At 48.9% G+C, this 11,630-nt stretch overlaps 6 protein-coding genes across 6 annotated transcripts; 3 read left to right on the top strand and 3 right to left on the bottom strand.

Annotated features, from left to right (window-relative positions):
• Window positions 1–587: 587 nt before the first annotated feature.
• Window positions 588–1,885, top strand: GIQ15_01056 (serine/threonine protein kinase; the record flags this gene model as incomplete). The annotated part of the gene is made up of 2 exons (XM_033548473.1): window positions 588–1,182; window positions 1,236–1,885. 2 exons carry the CDS (start codon window positions 588–590, stop codon window positions 1,883–1,885), a joined length of 1,245 nt encoding a protein of 414 aa, XP_033409424.1.
• A 2,798-nt stretch (window positions 1,886–4,683) lies between these two features.
• On the bottom strand, window positions 4,684–5,804 carry GIQ15_01055 (short-chain dehydrogenase/reductase SDR; the record flags this gene model as incomplete). Its single annotated transcript, XM_033548472.1, has 4 exons — window positions 4,684–5,056; window positions 5,133–5,284; window positions 5,351–5,538; window positions 5,633–5,804. 4 exons carry the CDS (start codon window positions 5,802–5,804, stop codon window positions 4,684–4,686), a joined length of 885 nt encoding a protein of 294 aa, XP_033409423.1.
• Window positions 5,805–6,205: 401 nt separating this feature from the next.
• Window positions 6,206–7,162, bottom strand: GIQ15_01054 (adiponectin receptor protein 1; the record flags this gene model as incomplete). Its single annotated transcript, XM_033548471.1, has 1 exon — window positions 6,206–7,162. One exon carries the CDS (start codon window positions 7,160–7,162, stop codon window positions 6,206–6,208), a length of 957 nt encoding a protein of 318 aa, XP_033409422.1.
• A 340-nt stretch (window positions 7,163–7,502) lies between these two features.
• Window positions 7,503–8,571, top strand: GIQ15_01053 (uncharacterized protein; the record flags this gene model as incomplete). The annotated part of the gene is made up of 2 exons (XM_033548470.1): window positions 7,503–7,612; window positions 7,680–8,571. 2 exons carry the CDS (start codon window positions 7,503–7,505, stop codon window positions 8,569–8,571), a joined length of 1,002 nt encoding a protein of 333 aa, XP_033409421.1.
• Window positions 8,572–8,804: 233 nt separating this feature from the next.
• Window positions 8,805–10,302, bottom strand: GIQ15_01052 (uncharacterized protein; the record flags this gene model as incomplete). Its single annotated transcript, XM_033548469.1, has 4 exons — window positions 8,805–8,999; window positions 9,081–10,134; window positions 10,188–10,236; window positions 10,299–10,302. 4 exons carry the CDS (start codon window positions 10,300–10,302, stop codon window positions 8,805–8,807), a joined length of 1,302 nt encoding a protein of 433 aa, XP_033409420.1.
• A 97-nt stretch (window positions 10,303–10,399) lies between these two features.
• GIQ15_01051 (dolichol-phosphate mannosyltransferase) lies at window positions 10,400–11,625 on the top strand (the record flags this gene model as incomplete). The annotated part of the gene is made up of 3 exons (XM_033548468.1): window positions 10,400–10,494; window positions 10,661–10,870; window positions 10,992–11,625. The coding sequence occupies 3 exons, from the start codon at window positions 10,400–10,402 to the stop codon at window positions 11,623–11,625; spliced, it is 939 nt and encodes a 312-aa protein (XP_033409419.1).
• Window positions 11,626–11,630: the final 5 nt, after the last annotated feature.

Genomic DNA, 11,630 nt, shown 5'->3' with positions numbered 1-11,630 from the left:
TCGGCATTTCTATCTTCCTCCGGATTTTTTTATATGTCTATCCATGTCGACATCGTTCTATATCCTTCCCGTCTCGCCCATTTCTCACGACCGCTCAAAGCTTACCCCGTCCTCCTATCCCATCCCCCCTTGCACGTTCCTTTTCCTGTTATCACTGATCACGGTCCTTTAAACCCTCTCTCCCTTCCATCATACTTGGCCCTCCTTCCGGCCCATATCGCCTCCGCTTCGCCTTGATTCAAAAATACCCGTCCCTGCCGTTACCCTTTCGCCTCATTACCTGTTCTGGACCTCCCATACACATACCAAGGACCAAAAACCTTCAAAAAAACCCTACTTACGCCGCAATACCTTCGTTTGTTGTTCTGTGCCTATATTATCCTGCCTCCCTCCCCCAAGCTTGATAACGGCCAGATGGACTAGGGATTCCTCACTTTCTTTTTTTCTGATCAATACTTCTTTGGGTTTGAACGGGTGTTTGTTCATTCAGTTTGTCTTATTTAATTCGAGCTTTTGGACCACATTTGCCAGTTGGGACTTACCAACATATCTACTGCTTCCACACATTCCCATCTAAGTATCAGGCCATGCATCTTCCAACCCCGCCACAGTCGCCCCAACCAGTCTCCTATTGCGATGCTCCAGAGGACAAACTTGGGTTACTCCTGGCCAACCGATTAGAGCTTACCGGCATACTCGGAGTAGGCGCATATGGAGTGGTATATTCCGCCATCGACATCCAGACAAATACACCCTATGCAGTCAAGGCCCTGAACAAGGCCGGCCTGGATCCCAGACAACGAAAGTTCCAGCAGCGGGAGATCAAGCTACACCATATGGCCAGCCACCACCCCAACGTTGTTTCTTTGGTCCGCATCATGGATTCCCATGATTGTACTTTTGTTGTCATCGAATTCTGTCCAGAGGGCGATCTGTTTTCCAATATCACCGAACGTGGCCACTTTGTGGGCAATGATTTCCTAGCAAAGCGTGCCTTTCTCCAGATTTTGGATGCCGTGGAATTCTGCCACAGTATTGGGATCTACCACCGGGACTTGAAGCCGGAAAACATCTTGGTCTCCGACCGTGGTATGAACGTTAAGCTTGCAGACTTTGGCCTTGCCACGACAGACGCCTACACCTCCGACTTTGGCTGCGGCTCTACCTTCTACATGTCTCCTGGTACGTCTGTCCTTTTTACGCATTACAACATTAGATACTAACTACGATAATAGAGTGCCAACAATCTACACCTGCTGCCTATGCCTCCGCGCCCAACGACGTATGGAGCCTGGGTGTAATCCTTGTGAACCTTTCTTGTGGCCGCAATCCATGGAAACGAGCCTCTCCAGAGGACGCAACCTTTTTGGCTTATTTGAAGAACCCGCAGTTCCTAAGGACAATCCTACCACTATCCCTGGAGCTTAATGCAATTTTGAGGCGCATTTTCGAATGCGATCCTCAAAAGAGAATCACTATCCCAGAGCTCCGCAAGTTGATCCTGGAATGTCCAAGGTTTACTGTCCGTCCATCGGTCCCAGTCCTCTCTCCACTAGTCACACCACCAACCCAGAGTCTGCAGTGCCTCAAGGAACCAGTGGAATTCGTGCCATTCAACAACTCCTACCCTCCATCTCCACCCGCGGAACTCATCGAACCTCAATACTCCAGCTCAGCAGTTTCCGACACCTCGTTGTCTGACGACGACTCAATATCCTCTTGCTCCTCAACCGAATCAACCAACAACTTCCAACCGCGATTTGTCCCGGCTGTCATCCCACCTAACTTCTGGGGCTCCTTCATTCCGATCAACCACCCAGGGCAGAAGTTGACCAGTCGACATAGACCTCTGGAACAACCCATGCCCATCACGGTTCAATCCTAATATCCGACTGAATCTAACGTCAACGAATCTTCTTTTTGGAATATACGTTTTTTCCCCTACCTCTTTAATTATTACCCGAGGACCCAAAAAAACCACGGATAGTTATCTTTTTTTCAATTTCCATGGTTTTTCAATCTTTGGATTTAGCCGAAAAAGCCATACCCAGGAAATACCCGCCCCGGAAAACGTTCTTGATACCTTCTCGACTCGCTTTTATCTGGTTCTTTTTCCTGATGCTAGCTCCGCGTTTTCTGCCACTTTTACCCAGCCAGCGTTGATGAATTCTATGGATCCCGCTTCTCCGTTTCAACACATGTCTTGATACAATCGCTACTTTCTCCTTTATTTTCTACCTAATATTCGGATTTGGAAGCTATTTCTTTTTAGCATTCTGTTTCATTTCTGTATTACGTTCACAAATATGTCTTTGGCTTGTTTTTTTTTTTTTTTTGGGATGGATGAAAATGATGAAACATTGTTCTGGCGTCTATTTTTTATTCAAATTCTGAAGGAATGTTTTTGGTTTGGGGCGTTTTGAATTATCTCATTTGAATGGGAAAGGGGGGGCGGAATACTTTGATATGTATGCATGCGGTTTGAGATGCATCTGGAGGTTTACTCAATTTTGGTTTTGTTTTTCTTCACACCCTTTTTTACCAATAGAGGTATACTTGCGTTGGTGCTTCCGGCCATTATGAAGGTCTGTTTTGGATTTTGATCTTCTTTTTGTTCCCTTTGGGATGATGAATTCTCTACTTCGAAACTGATACCCAGAATATATGTTCAACCCTTTTTTTTTACACTCGGAGCACGCTTGTCTGCAGCAGGAGGGAGTCATACCCTCTATCCGATGAGAGATATAGCTGTTCTCCCAGTTAATGTATATATAATGGCAGACAATGTTACTCTCAAATAGACTACAGATTACTCTGTGCCCTGACTCCTGACTCCTGATTTGATTAATACCCGTGCTACGATGGTCCAGCACAGCCTACCTTCGAGAAGACGCCTACGCCCGTGTTGGTTGATAAGATTTCGCACTCGTATGGCGATGGCTGATGGTTCGACGCCCGAGTCTCAACACAGCCTTAGCCTTGTCCCCCTTTTCTCGCCAGGCGGAAAGCAGTTAATGGACATGCGCCCGTTCGCTATCAATTTCCTTCACTCGATCTACCATCCTCCGTATTTCGATGCAGGGGACTCCGATGACTGAGCTCACCCGATGCATACTAACGGGGTCTATTTTCAGCTGTCTTCACACTAACCAACTTAAAGTGCCACCAATTCCGGGGCCTTTTTTTTCGACATCGAGGATGCGATGCGGTCTAGCAACTCGGGTCGTCGGGCTCTCTTCCTTAGACTTCGGAGTAGGGATTTTCATAAAAGAAAAACGATGTGCAGGCCGAGATAATCACGCCGTACTCGTAAACTAGTCGAGACCGTCGTTCCATCCTCCACTAGCGACGGATCGACAAATTGATAGACCCCAGAGTAAAAGCCATTGGGCAACGGCCTATTATTTTTACCCAGGCAGCTCTGACGCAGGCCGTTTCCCAAGCGAAGTCAACTTAAACGCATCATTATCGACTCGGTTGGTCACCCGTACATTGACATTGCATGGGCGGGGCGCTGGCCCTGTTAGCGGTGATTTGGCTTGAAGAAAGTTGCAGTCGTGGGGGCGAGAAAGAAGAGTTCACTGACTTCTTTTAGACCTGCATGTACACATCGGCTGCAGGTAGTAAGATGGCCGCCTGATGCGTGGGACATGAGCTTGCACATGGATTGGGCGGACGGAAGGACGGAGGTATCGCCTTCAAGGGCGTTGTACGCTGCATAATTCCCTGATGCCACCGCCCGGTTGCATAGTCGACACCCATTTCCCTGCAGACATAAGACATTTTATATATATATATATATATATATATATATCTTATATTGGGCTGCCTACTCAGCATCGAGCATCCATCCAGCACGCATACATGCAGATGGAAGGATCACATGGAGTGCAGAAAATTCTTTCAATGTTTCTGTATTCCCTACCAGGCCATGCAAGTAGTAAGCCAATAATATACGCTGACGAAAGGGATCGGATGCTGCATTCTATTTTACTACCATGATGGGACCGGGGAGGTAGCGTATAAGCTATCTGCTGGTCGCCTTAGAAACCAGCCTGTCATGGAACCGACTGCCGGCCCATGTATCTGCCCAGGGCAATGCATCCAGGCCTTAGCTATCGTGGCTCATCCCCTAACCCCCGTCGGCTTGTGGGGGGCATGACCGTGGTTGCATGATATATGCAGGATATGGAGTACGGATATTCATATAAGCATTATTGGGGGGATACACAAATATAATGAATTTTTAGGCCTTTGAAATTCATCAGTATAGGACCCCACCTGCAGTTAATAATGAATAATATCAGGAATATCATGTTCATATGTACCCGTTCGGTAGATACATACCCTAGCAAGGCTGCTGAGATAAATCCTTCCGCAGAGGAGTTCATGACGGATATCCCGAGCCCTGCTTCAAAAGCCAAGGCTAAGAGTCAATAAAGACTCAAAATAATGCATGCCCCTATCGTAATCCTAGACTGGCTGGGGGAAACGTATGTGGTTCGAACCCAAATAAGGCTATATGTACTTATTGGAGTGAAAACCGAGTTACATGTGGGAAAAGATAACCGCGGGATTACTCTAGCTCAGTGATGTGTACAAGGTATGTGCATAATATATGGAGTATAACTCGTCCATTAAGGTGCAAGGAAAGGGTGGCCTGTTCTCTCGGGGGGATTCCTTTTACATATTTCTTCCACCAGTGACCATTATGGTTTGTCCATTGACATAACTAAGCAGCGGGCTGCAAACACCAAGAATGGACCTCGCCGCCTCTGTCGCACTGGCTGCTCGTCGGAGCGGAATATCAGCGTAAGCTTCCTGAGATTCCTTGGTCTGGGTAGGTAGCTGAGAGCCGGGGATGCCGAGAGCAACCTTCTCGCCGTCTGGAGTGGTGATGAAGGCCCCTGACTCCTTTGCTTGGGTCAATCGAGTCAGAACAAATCCAAAGGCGATGGTGTTGGCCCGGACGCCGAATTTTGGTCCCCATTCTTTAGCAATGGTTTTGGTCAGGCCGACCATGCCTGCCTTGCCAACTGCATAGTTTGCTTGACCACTTCACGGTCGAAGGATATCTCGTTAGTGGTTTTTATTGAGATAAGCTGCAATTCCATGGAGGTGGTGATACGTACGCATTTCCGTGGATTCCGCTGGTGCTGCTGATGTTTACAATCACCCTTGGTTCACCGTCTTGCACACGGAAGTAAGGAGCAGCAGCTTGCACGAGCTTGAAAGGAGCCGTGGCATGGACAGCAATGATGGTATCCCATTGCTTGTCGGTAAGCTGTTTCGATGATCAGCAACTTATGCACTCATTGAACGTTGGACAATGTCAGATGGGGGACGGTACCTTGTGAATGACGCCGTCCCAGGTAAATCCAGCATTGTTGACAATGATATGGATCTTGCCGTTTCCAAATTCAGCAGCCTTCTGAACGAGTCTCTTCAGGTATGCGCCGTCCTGGACATCGCCAGCAACAGCAATTGCTCGGTTGGGGGATGCATCATTGATCGATTTGGCGACGGATTCAGCTCTGGCTACACGGCATCATTATTCGTAAGCCTTCCAATTATCCATCTTATCCGCTGAACTCATCGTCTCTCGCTTCTATCTGGATGAGATCTTACTAACCGCTGTCGAGATCAGCGATGACAACTTTAGCACCCTCGTTGGCGAAAAGTCTTGCTGCTTCCGCTCCAATTCCCTGACCAGATCCGGTTATGATGGCCACTTGACCTGCAAGCATTCCCTGAGGGTAGTTGAGGTGCGAAGAGACCTGCGTCAAACGGTCTTGCGGAGCCATTGTGAATACTTCAGTTTCTGGCTGGTAGTTTAGAGCTAGGACAGGATATAGATATATAAGACGAAGGATGTATAGAGCTATATAAAGTATGCCAATCGAGCTTGATATGTGCCTGTAGATGGGTTGAAGTTGTCGTGTGGGGAAGGTTTCACTGTTTACCCCCAGCCAGGATGCCGAGGTCCCAAGGGCGCGCTACGACTGGGCGAAAGTCCCGAAATCCCGAGGCTGCGAAGCGATGAAGTTGGTATATCGAGATCTCTTTCTCTCTCTTGTTGGTAGGATAAAATGAACTAATAATAATGATAATGACATTAATGATATAATCTATGGGTTCATGTCGACGATACAAGTACACCTCCAGGTCTATACAATGCCCCTGACCAATTCTCTATCCATCGGGCTTAGCACGCGGCAGCAACACCACTATGTCGGTAGTCAAACGCCTTGAGGAGGCCAGTCAGATGGGAGCCCGCTGCAAGGACAACAAGGACATGGAAAATCTGATGCGAATGGCCAAGAAGGTCGTATTTCCCTGGGTGCAACCGTTCGGGGACTCTCGCAGCATATATCAATGCGCCAATGATATAAAGAGCTCCCTGCGTAATCAGCCAGTCCAGCCCGATCTGTTGGCGCGCCTGGTCGAACCCGAACGCAATCACACCGTGGGTAACAGGGAATATCGCAGAAAGACCCAAGGCCACAAACATAGCTGCCCGGAACGGTCTCAGCGCTGGCGTCCGGAAACGAGGAACCGTCGCCACAACAGAGCATCCTGCTCCCAGGAGCACAATCATGCCCCAGTACAGCCTCTGAAGGTCTGGCATACAGTAAAACCCATAGTAGACGCTTGGAATGAAGCTGCCAGTGATCAAACCTACTATTCCGAGGTAGTCGCATGCATTGCCAATGTAGGCAACCCAGGGCGAGTGGTTTGATATCGTGTGGTATGTGGCACTCATCCCGAGACAAAATGCTGCGCCAGCGAAGAAACAGCTGAATGCAATTATATCTCCCGCCGTTGCCGAGTGATACCGTGGCGAGATGGTTTGGTATAGGGCGATGGATATAGGGATGGTGAAGAGCGCCGGGAGCAGGTGTGTGTATATGTTGACAGTTTCATTGTGGATATAAGTAAGAGAATGGAAGCTTCTCACAAACGAAGCTGATGCTGGCCGGTAGCCAGTGTGAATGTGGTGGTTATCCTGCAGCCAGTGTGGTAGATCGTCCCAGTGGACGGTGGTTGTCCAGCTCTCTTCGACTGTCTTGATAACCCCTGATCCTCCTGCTGGCGTCTTGATCTCTTCCTCTTTTTCCTGTGTGAGGACGGTGGTCACCGGGCGACGCTGAGAAACCGCCATGTTGTTTGTTTGCTCCAGAGACTTCTTCTCTACATCTTCTCTCAAGACAGATGAGCCGTCTTTTATGTGTTCTGTGACTCTCTTCCCAACGTCTTTCTTCTATCTCAACTCTTTTACATTTCGGCATAACACGTGAAGACGTGCAAACAGTGCAAACTGGCGGCGAGGAAGATCGACTTGGGGAAAGAAAGACGCCGGAGCGCGAAGGTATGGACATGTATCTCTTCTTCTAAGCTGCATCTCGGGCGGTGGGCTATCCAGTGCTATAGATAATGTGTTGAATGGCATTCCTGACCCTATCCGGGGCTTGCTGGTTCGAGGGCTCACTCTATCCGAAGTCATGGCGAGCACCCCGCATTCAACAAAGTCCTCGCCGGTAAAGGGTCGACAGCGAGCGCAAGTACAGGATCCATTGGACCAGGCTGGGTTCGTTTCGAAGGGAGACGTAAAGTAGGTTGTCCGGGAGCAGCAAGCTTCTTCGGTTCTACGGCCATCAGCTAACTAGTTTGTTTTGTAGGTTGCTTGATCCCAAGACGCAAAAGGCGTACTATGAGAAAATCGTGGAACGATACATGAAATTCTGTAACGACTATTCAAATGATCTCGATGCAGCCTTTGCCTCGCTTCCAAAAAATCGATCCGAAGATTCGACCAGGAATCCGCCCGTGCCTACTGCCCCCGTTGTAGCTCGAGATCCTTCGTCTCGCCATGCACAGCCTGCGTCCATGCAGAATAAGTCTGTTCGACCCGAGAACATGACTGATTCGGCAGCCAAGGACCTATCAGTATTGCTTCTCTCTCTTCGGAAACTGCGAGAAGGCGTGATTGCAACTGCATCCAAGACGCCCGTGGCGTTTTCACAGCAGGTTCATATATTTTGCATTCGAACCGGTATTCTCGCTAGCCACCCTCCGTCCTATTATCCTCCGTTAAAGCGTCTTCTGCAAGTACTGCACGAGCCCTCGAATCCTTTAAGTGAATCGGATTTGCACGAGTTCACCGCCTATCTTATTCTTGATTATGCCTGCCGACAGAACGAGCTTCATCCGGCATTTGACCTCCGTGCAAAGTCAAAGAACGACTTCGAGTTTAACAACACAACCATTGACCACGTCCTTGCCGCTTTGATGCATGATAACTGGGTCCAGTTCTGGAAATCTGGTAGGGGTGTGGATGGGTATACGAGATCACTGATGAGCTGGGCGGAGGGCTTTGTCCGAAGGAGGGCGCTCAAGACCATCGCTAGAGCATACCTCTCTGTAGATCTTAGCTATATTATCGAATCTTGCACTGGGACAGAAGACGGCTGCACGTGGGACGATTTGGTTGAGAAGGAAGGCATGGGCTGGAAGCTAGAAGGCAACAAGGTGATAATACGGATCAGGAAGCCCGCCATCAAGGCGAAGTGAACTAGACCTGCTTGTCTTGTGTAGATGCGGGCGTTAAAGAGCATTGGTCACTGGCGGTACCTATCAGCCAAAAAGACAGGTGGCTCCTCGTGTGGCCGCTGGGCCGTGGTTAAGGTACGGCAGTTCCAACTCTGTAAGCGAGACGAGGCTACCCGATGCTATGGTATTAGACTAATGCATTCAATTAGGACCCGTGCAGATATCCCTCATACGAAAAATCCGAGAAAAGAAGTCTAGATTTTAAAGGCGCCATTTGGTCGTTCCCAGTTAAGATGTTCCGATTGGGGGTGGCGAGACACCCGCTCCGCTAATGCCAGCTTGAGAGCTCCTGAATTCTCAGAGCAAAGTTCGTATACCGTTGCTAAATTAAATGTGAGGCTTTGGAAGGAGCTGTGGTTGTCGATGAGAGACTCCAGGATTTCGCGAGACTTGACAAAAGAATTAGCCTTCCCCCGAATTATCGAAAAAGCAAAATATAAATAGATACTAAGATAGAGGTTCAGCCTTACCTGCTTTAAGTTCCCAACATACAAAAGGCAGACTGCGAGGTTTTGTTTGATGAGAACCTCATCGTCTGTGCCTGAGTAAGTTTTAAGAACGCCATTCCAATCAGCGACAGCATCATCGAATCTACCCTCTGCCATTCTTAAGAGCGGATCAAGAATACCAACGGAGGAGCTGGAAGGACCAGAGAGTAGCCTCTTTGCAGAATCTATATCTCCGATTCGAAGATGCAAAAGGGCTCTCTGATGGAGTCCTCGCGTGTCATCGTCAGATAGTGGAGCCATGCTGGCTAAAGACCGCCGTGCTGCCTCCAAATCACCCATTTCAACTAGAGCGTTAACGACACGGAGGCCTAGATCAGCTAACCGCCCTTTCCACATGGCCTTTTCTTCAGGTCCGATATCAGGGCGCATGATATGCTTCCTAGCTTCTAGTCCAAGTTCATAAAGACCAGATATACCCCGCCTAGAATCACCAAATCCAATGCTTTGCAGTCTTACGGCAACAACTCGAAGGGGCCAGGGTGCAAGGTGCGTCTTCTCCGGGGATTCTTCAGAGTTGCCATCCTTTGGAGCAGGAGTAGCGTCTACATAGTAGAATACAGAATTCAAGTCCTCCAAGGCCTTTGACTCTTGCGCGGCTAGGATGGTATTCCCCGTAAGCTCGAGACAGGTAAGGCGGGTGTATAGGAGGGAAAATATTGTTGAATAGTCATTTGAAGCTATGAGATTGGAGGTCAAAATCGTAGCTGCGAAATGCGCTGCGGGTAGGAAGTGGCCACTTTTCGATAGGTCGTTGAGCAAAAGTAGTGCTGAATCCAAGGACTGGCCTGGGAGGAGGCTCGGAAACTCCGAGCGGAAGGGAAGGGGTATTTCCAATTGCGAGAGCGGGTGGAATATCTCTGGCCGGAGGAGGAAAGAGAAGCTCTGGTTTACTTGAATAGGCGGGTTGTCCCTGGGTGATACAATGGAGTCCTTGTCCGGGTAGAATGGCAAAACATTGCTTTTGGAATCCCGTTTCCCCGAGGAAGTCGTCGAGGCTGCAGAAGGGGTATCTAGTCTATAAAACCGTCAGAGAAGGAATCAATCATGTTAAAAAGGAGGCAAACATACTCATCAGGAATATCCAATGGCCCCTTTGTTGAGCTGCGTGGCCGGGTAGCTGATTATCATGTTAGTTCACAGCTCTAAAGAGTGCACTGAGTGGTCACACCTTTTACAGACACATTCCGCCGATGCTGCGAGCTGGAGGGTTCCATGATACACTCTCTAGCTCCCACAGTGCATCTTCTATCTTGCTCACTTCACACCCTAAAGTGTAGCAAATGAACAGAAGCTGGAGAGACAGTGGTAGTGATGGTGATGGTGATTGTGGTAGTCGCGATATGAGCTCTAACAGCAAGATGGTTTCTGCCAGGCGGTGAGTGCACGGACCACGTGAGCCCCCTGATTACTTCATCCTTTTTGTCCTCAGGGCAGCAACATCAACATCGACAGCATCATCGACAGGCCCTGGAGAGTTGCTGAGACCCTGCTTCTTGTTGATATCTCCTGTCTATGACCTGCCTTCTCTAATAGCGTGCTAGCGAATTCCGCATGCCCAGCCGCGGCCCTCGGTATAGACCAACTCTACAAGCCGTGGACCAAGACACCGTATCTCAATTCGACCAGACGCCAATCCCGTCGCATCTGAAGATGGCACCCGCAAATAAATACTCAGTCATTCTCCCTACATACAATGAGCGGAAGAATCTCCCAATCATATGCTGGTTGATCGAGAAAACTTTCCGTGAGAAGTGAGTGCCGCTTTTGTTCGAATGCTTCCCCCTCTTACTACCCCCTCCGTCGCAATGGCATGGACTATGATAGATCTACGTTAGAGCAATATACTGACCGAAGAATTGTTCAATTGTATAGTAAGCTCGACTGGGAGGTCATTATTGTCGACGATGGCTCCCCCGATGGCACTCTCGAAGTCGCAAAGCAGCTCCAGGCCGCCTACGGCGCACAACACATTATCCTGAAACCTCGCGAAGGCAAACTTGGTCTTGGAACCGCGTACGTTCACGGCCTTAAATTTGCTACTGGAAACTTTGTCATCATCATGGATGCAGACTTCAGCCATCACCCCAAATTTATTCCTGAGATGATCAAAATTCAGGAGAGCACCAAGGCAGATATCGTTACCGGAACGAGATATGCGTCGCGTGGCAACCTGCGAGGCGGCGTATATGGATGGGATCTGTTCCGAAAGCTCACTTCACGTGGCGCAAACCTGATTGCAGACGTTGCGTTGATGCCAGGCGTCAGTGATTTGACTGGCAGTTTCCGCTTGTACAAGAAGCCTGTTCTTGAGAAGGTCATCAAGGTCACTGAGAGTAAGGGCTACACTTTCCAGATGGAGATGATGGTCCGCGCGAAGGCAATGGGATACAAGGTTGAAGAGTGTCCAATTACCTTCGTCGACCGTGTCTACGGCGAGAGTAAGCTCGGTGGAGAGGAAATCGTCGAGTACCTCAAGGGTGTCTTTACTCTGTGGCTAAAGGTTTAATGCAA

Source organism: Arthroderma uncinatum, assembly GCF_011692745.1.
Source record: "Arthroderma uncinatum strain CBS 119779 chromosome Unknown scaffold1, whole genome shotgun sequence".
NCBI classification, from domain to species: Eukaryota; Fungi; Ascomycota; class Eurotiomycetes; order Onygenales; family Arthrodermataceae; genus Arthroderma; species Arthroderma uncinatum.
Note: the sequence above shows the minus strand (reverse complement) of the source record. Positions and strands in the feature narration are given on the sequence as shown.